Below are 5,979 nucleotides of genomic sequence, written 5' to 3'. Positions count from 1 at the left end.
TTCAGGTGAAAATCTCTACCTGGGGAAACAACCTTTCTTGGAGAGGTGACCTTGGTTAAAACACATAGTGCCAAGAAGGTGAGCAAATATATTAAGAACAGTATTCCATATATGCCAGGTCCCTTGAAACAGCAAGGATGGACCGGCTCCCGGCATATAATGACATGAAAAAAACAGCAGTAAGGTAGGAATTCAGACTAAGTATTTTAAAAGCAAAACAAAGACAAAATACTCACGATATGGCACTTCTAGTGGATGCCCTGTTACGTCACACCATCCAATCGGGTGAATGTCAGGGCTGTCTACATCCATCCAATAGTCGTATTTGTGGTCCCAGCCATCAAAATGGACCTGTTGAATAATTAGTATTTAGTAATTAATTTCACTATCCCCAATATCAAAATATTGGAAAAAAGATATCCAAAATTGAGAACGAAATTTCATTAAACACACATTAGGGCTGAAACTGTATTTAAAATGTACTATAAAATAGCCTTCTACTCTAGCAACAAAAGGCTATTGAGCCTTCCACAACCCCCCCCCCAAAAAAAAAAGAATTTAAAGAAATTGGTAAACAAAAAATCTATCAGGATTGATTAGAACTTGAAGAAATAAGATCAATCCATTTTACCAACTAAGAAATATTGTAAGCAAATTCCCTGTGCTGGTAGCCACTGAAAGAACCATGTCAGCATCATCAATAAGAGTCACCACCTGACATTAGTAACAAGCCATATGCAGACAGGAGGTGAATAGATTAGAATAAAAGGAAGAAATGCATTTCAAAATCCTAAAAAAATGGAACAATGGAGGCAAAGAGAGCTGATAAAATGTGCTACTGAGGTAGAAGGATTGGTAGCTATCTAATAGCTATTATAAAACAATGTGTAAGCTTTCAGAACACCCGGGAAAGAGATTGGGCGCAGGTCCACCAATCTTTTTGGTTATCCATGTATGCATCTTAACTATAAAATACACATGACACATACACATGCACACATACACACACACATACACCCATGACACATACATACAAGTCTGAGAATAAGATTAAAATAAAGTCCAATTTGTGAAACAAAAAAATCAATACTTACTTTCTTTTTCACTTTAATTTCTATTTTTTTAAAATATATTTTATTGATTTTTTACAGAGAGGAAGGGAGGGGGATAGAGAGTTAGAAACATCGATCAGCTGCCTCCTACACACTCCCTACTGGGGATGTGCCCGCAACCAAGGTGATTCCGTGACGGGAATCGAACCTGGGACCCTTCAGTCCGCTTTATTGTTGAGATTATTACAGATGTCCCTCTTTGAACTTTATATAGCTCCCCTCCACCTGGTTCTCACCCCACCCCAGGCCCTCACCACCCTATTGTCTGTGTCCATAGGTAATGCATACATGCATATAAGATCTTTGTCTAATCTCTTCTTGCACCCCCACACCCTTTCCCCTTTGAGAATCATCAGTCTGTCCCATTTCCATAGCCCTGATTCTATTATATTCGCCAGTTTATTCTGTTCATTCGATATTTTATTCATTTGATTTTTAGATTCACTTGTTGATAGATATGTATTTGTTGTCACTCTGTTGTTCATATTTTTTATCTTTACTCTTTTCTTCTTCCTCTTCTTAAAGAATACCCTTCAGCATTTCATATAATACTGGTTTGGTGGTGATGAACTCCTTTAGCTTTTTCTTGTCTGTGAAGCTCATTATCTGACCTTCAAGTCTACACGATAGGCTTGCTGGGTAGAGTATTCTTGGTTATAGGTTCTTGCTATTCATCACTTTGAATATTTCTTGCCACTCCCTTCTGGCCTGCATAGTTTCTGTTGAGAAATCAGCTGACAGTCATATGGGCACTCCCCTCTAGGTAACTAACTTCTTTTGCTGCTTTTAAGATTCTCTTTTTGTCTTTTGCCCTTGGCATTTTAATTATGATGTGTCTTGGTGTGGTCCTCTTTGGATTCCTCTTGTTTGGGGTTATTTGTGCTTCTTGGACTTGTAAGCCTATTTCTTTCACCAGATAGGGAAAGTTTTCTGTCATTATTTCTTCCAATAGGTTTTCAGTATCTTGCTTTCTTTCTTCTTCTGGTACCCCCATAGTTCGGATGTTGGTACACTTGAAGTGTTCCCACAGGTACTTTACACTATCTTCATATTTTTGGATTCTTTTTTCATTTTTTTTTCTTCTGGTTGGTTGTTTTTTGCTTCCTCACATTTCAAACCAATTTTATTTTTGGGATCCTCTAATCTACTGTTGAATCCCTGCATATTATTCTTTATTTCAGTCAGTGTATACTTAATTTCTAACTGGTCCTTTTCCATTTTTTTTTTTTTTTTGCCATTCTCACTAAGATCCTTGAAAGTCTCACTAAGTTCCTCAGAGTTTTCTAGAAGATTCTTGAGTAACTTTATAACTGTGGTTTTGAATTTTATATCCAGTCATTTTCTTTCTTCCATTTCTTTCATTTGTGACATGTTTCTTTGTCTCAGCATTCTGGCTGCTTCCCTGTGTTTGTTTCTATCCATTGGGTAGCTGCTAAGTCTCCTTGAGTTGATAGAGTGGCCTTGTGTGGTAGGTGTCCTATAACAGTGGTTCTCAACCTGTGAATTGCGACTCCTTTGGCAGTCGAACGACCCTTTCACAGGGGTCGCCTAAGACCATCCTGCATATCAGATATTTACATTACGATTCATAACAGTAGCAACATTACAGTTATGAAGTAGCAACGAAAATAATTTTATGGTTGGGTCACAACATGAGGAACTGTATTTAAAGGGCCAGAAGGTTGAGAACCACTGTCCTATAAGGCCCAGTAGCTCAGCCTCCCCAATCACATGAGGTAGACACTCTTGGTGCATCCCTTTGTAGGCTGTATGCACAGTGTTGTTGTAGCTGAGCCTTCATTGCTGTTGGTGTCACTAAGAGGAACTGACCTCCAGGCCAACTGGCTGAGGGGACCAGCTGCAACTATAGTGGGAGAGCTTCTATGCAGGAGACACCCCTATGAAGCAGGACTTGTTTCAGTGGGGCTTATGTGCTCACTGAATCTGCCCCTTGAATATGTTGCTTATGGATGTGAAGAGTTATAACCTGGTATGGTCTCACACTGACCGCTGGTACACAGGCTCTTGGGTCTCCAGGGAGATGCAAAGTCAGCCACTGCCTGGGGCCACCCAGCAGGTGCTCCAGAGAGACTTGCAGATTCCTCCTCTTCGTATGGGGTTTGGATGTGCCCAGATGAGGCCCAGCTGTGAAGCAAGGAAGGCTGGTACTGGCGCCAGTTTTGGGGGGCCTTTTATTGATAGGTTTGCAGCTCCCTGACCTAGCTACAGCTTGTTTAACAGAGTTTTCTCCTGAGAAAGAATAGACCATTCTATGCAAAAGCCTCCGTGCACAGCTTGGGTGGGGTTGTAAATTGGGTAGCATGGGGTCTCAGGGAATCACCAGGGTGGAGCAAACAGAAATGGCTGCCAGTCATCCCTGAACCTAGGAGGTCCCAGCACAGGAACAATGACCACTGCAAGCACCTTTGTCTGGAGGAAAGCCACCTCCGAGTTCCTGCCCTGATACCAAATAGTCCAGTTTCTCACTGTATGTGTCTGGGTCCCCCATAGCCTTTCCTGGCACTGGAGCTCAGAGGAAGTAGGAGCTTGTAAATTCAGTTTGTGGTGCTGGCCTTTTAATAGGAGCAGCTGGGTCTCCAGCAGTCTGTGTGTCACTCAGCCCCAATCAGCACTGGTTTTTACAGTCTATAGTCCTTACGTAGGCTGGGCCCATAGGGACTGCTTTCCCTAGCTCTGGGACCCTGGTCTGGGCGTCTGGTGTGGGGCTGGGACTCCTTGCTCCTCCAGGCAGCCTCCACCGAGGTGCTCTCCCTCCTGATTAAAAAAGCAGCACACCAGGGTGCCGGGCCAGCCCATTCTGTGCCTCTGCACCTTGAACCAGTCTCAATGTGCTTTCTTCTTTACCTCTCTAGTTGCAGTACTTCCACTCAGCCAGCTTTCCCATGGTTCTGGGTGATTGTTGTTTTGTATTTTAGTTGTAATTTTGATGTGGTTTTGGGAGGCAGCAAGTATAGGTGGTTACCTATGCCGCCATCTTGGTTCTCTCAATACTTATTTTTGAAATATTAAATTCTATGTTCTAGAACAGTGGTTCTCAACCTAATGCCGCGACCCTTTAATACAGTTCCTCATGTTGTGGTGATCCCCAATTTCATTGTTACAAATTGAACTTAATTAAAGAATAGTGATTAATCACAAAAACAATATGTAATTATATATGTGTTTTCCGATGGTCTTAGGCGACCCCTGTGAAAGGGTCATTTGACCCCCAAAGGGGTCGCAACCCACAGGTTGAGAAGCACTGTTCTAGAAAATTCATATTAGATTAAAAATTCATTTGTGCAAACAAAAAATAAGAATGACAATATTGCATTATTTTATCCCTATTTTCATATATTCTCTCTGTGACTATCAACTAAATGGAGAAGATATCTTTTTCAATGGGAAAAAAAATGGAAATTTTTTTAAAAAATTACACTTTGAATAAAAAGAAAGAGATTCGCCGAAACCGGTTTGGCTCAGTGGATAGAGCGTCGGCCTGCGGACTGAAGGGTCCCAGGTTCGATTCCGGTCAAGGGCATGTACCTGGGTTGCGGGCACATCCCCGGTGGGAGATGTGCAGGAGGCAGCTGATCGATGTCTCTCTCTCATCGATGTTTCTAACTCTCTATCTCTCTCCCTTCCTCTCTGTAAAAAATCAATAAAATATATTTAAAAAAAAAAAGAAAGAGATTCCTATCATTATACTAAACCAACTGAAATATAAATTTATTATTCAGGGCACAAGACAAAAAAAAAGAAAAAAGTTGTGTGTATTAAGTCCCAAATGAGTTCCAATATTTTTCTTAAGATCCCTTTTTCTAAGCAAGTGGTTCTCAAAGTGTGGTTCCCAGACCAGCAGCATCAGTGTCATCTGGGCACGTGTTAGAAATGCAGATTTTTGGGTCCCAACTCAATCCTATTGAACCAGAAATTCTAAAAGTGGGACCTATCAATCTGTGTGTTAACAAGTCCTCCAGGTGAATATGATATACGCTAAAGTTTGAGAACCAGTGATCTGAGATTAATTTTCAAAGACTAATTTTCAAATTCTTCCAGACTTAGGCTTCTGGACATGACAGAGTGCTGTTTCATAGCAATAGCTATAAAACTAGACAAAATATATGAAGTGATTGTTTTTAGACACTGGACAATAGGCAGCACAAATGCAATCCCTAAGTACACACAGATGAGTCCAGAATATCAGAGTGGAGACAGTTTCCTGATAACTGCACAGGGAGGAGAAACATAAACTAAGCACTTATGTTGTGCTGAAGAGACAGAGATTGAAGCTTAGAGCTGATGAAGCACCTGGAAATTGGAGGAAAATGTATAGAGAAGCTAGAGCTACTATCTAGAAATCCATGGAAGTTATTCATAAGACCCTGGTCAAAGGCTGGACTACACATGTGCAAGGAAAGACATGGTGAAGCCAGGCAGAGAGCAGTTAATGCAGAGCTAAGACTAGAGGTCACACATTCCTGGGAGAATAGAGAGACCAGTGTGTAAAGATCTCAAGAATCCCCTGATAATTTGAGACACCAAAAAGTTCATATTTTTGGAATAAGAACCATGCCATTGTAAGAGCTACTGTAGACCAGACCTAAAAAGGTTAAAATCAAGCTTCGAAAATATTAAGAATGCCCAGTAATTAACTGTCTAATAAAACAAATCTTCCCTTTTTAAAGAAAGACAAATACTCCCAACTATGTGTTCTATGTCATTCATAATGTCCAATACAGAGCAATAGTTTATTAGACATGCAAATCGGCAGGTGAATGTGAGCCATAGTTATTTTTTTCTTTATTGATTAAGGTATTACATATGTGTCCTTAAGCCCCATTTCTCCTCCCCCCCCCCCGCACCG

At 40.8% G+C, this 5,979-nt stretch overlaps 1 protein-coding gene across 1 annotated transcript in view; it reads right to left on the bottom strand.

Moving 5' to 3' along the window:
- Positions 1-5,979, bottom strand: part of L3MBTL4 (l(3)mbt-like 4 (Drosophila)) — a 303,733-nt gene that overhangs the window by 166,453 nt on the left and 131,301 nt on the right. The window contains exon 12 of the mRNA XM_006761933.2: positions 237-351. Within this exon, the coding sequence (XP_006761996.2) occupies positions 237-351 (115 nt within the window). The remainder of the gene's footprint in view (positions 1-236; positions 352-5,979) is intronic.

Source organism: Myotis davidii, unplaced genomic scaffold, assembly GCF_000327345.1.
Source record: "Myotis davidii unplaced genomic scaffold, ASM32734v1 scaffold96, whole genome shotgun sequence".
Classification (NCBI taxonomy): domain Eukaryota; kingdom Metazoa; phylum Chordata; class Mammalia; order Chiroptera; family Vespertilionidae; genus Myotis; species Myotis davidii.
The sequence above is the reverse complement of the archived record's forward strand: the minus strand, read 5'-3'. Positions and strand labels throughout refer to the sequence as shown.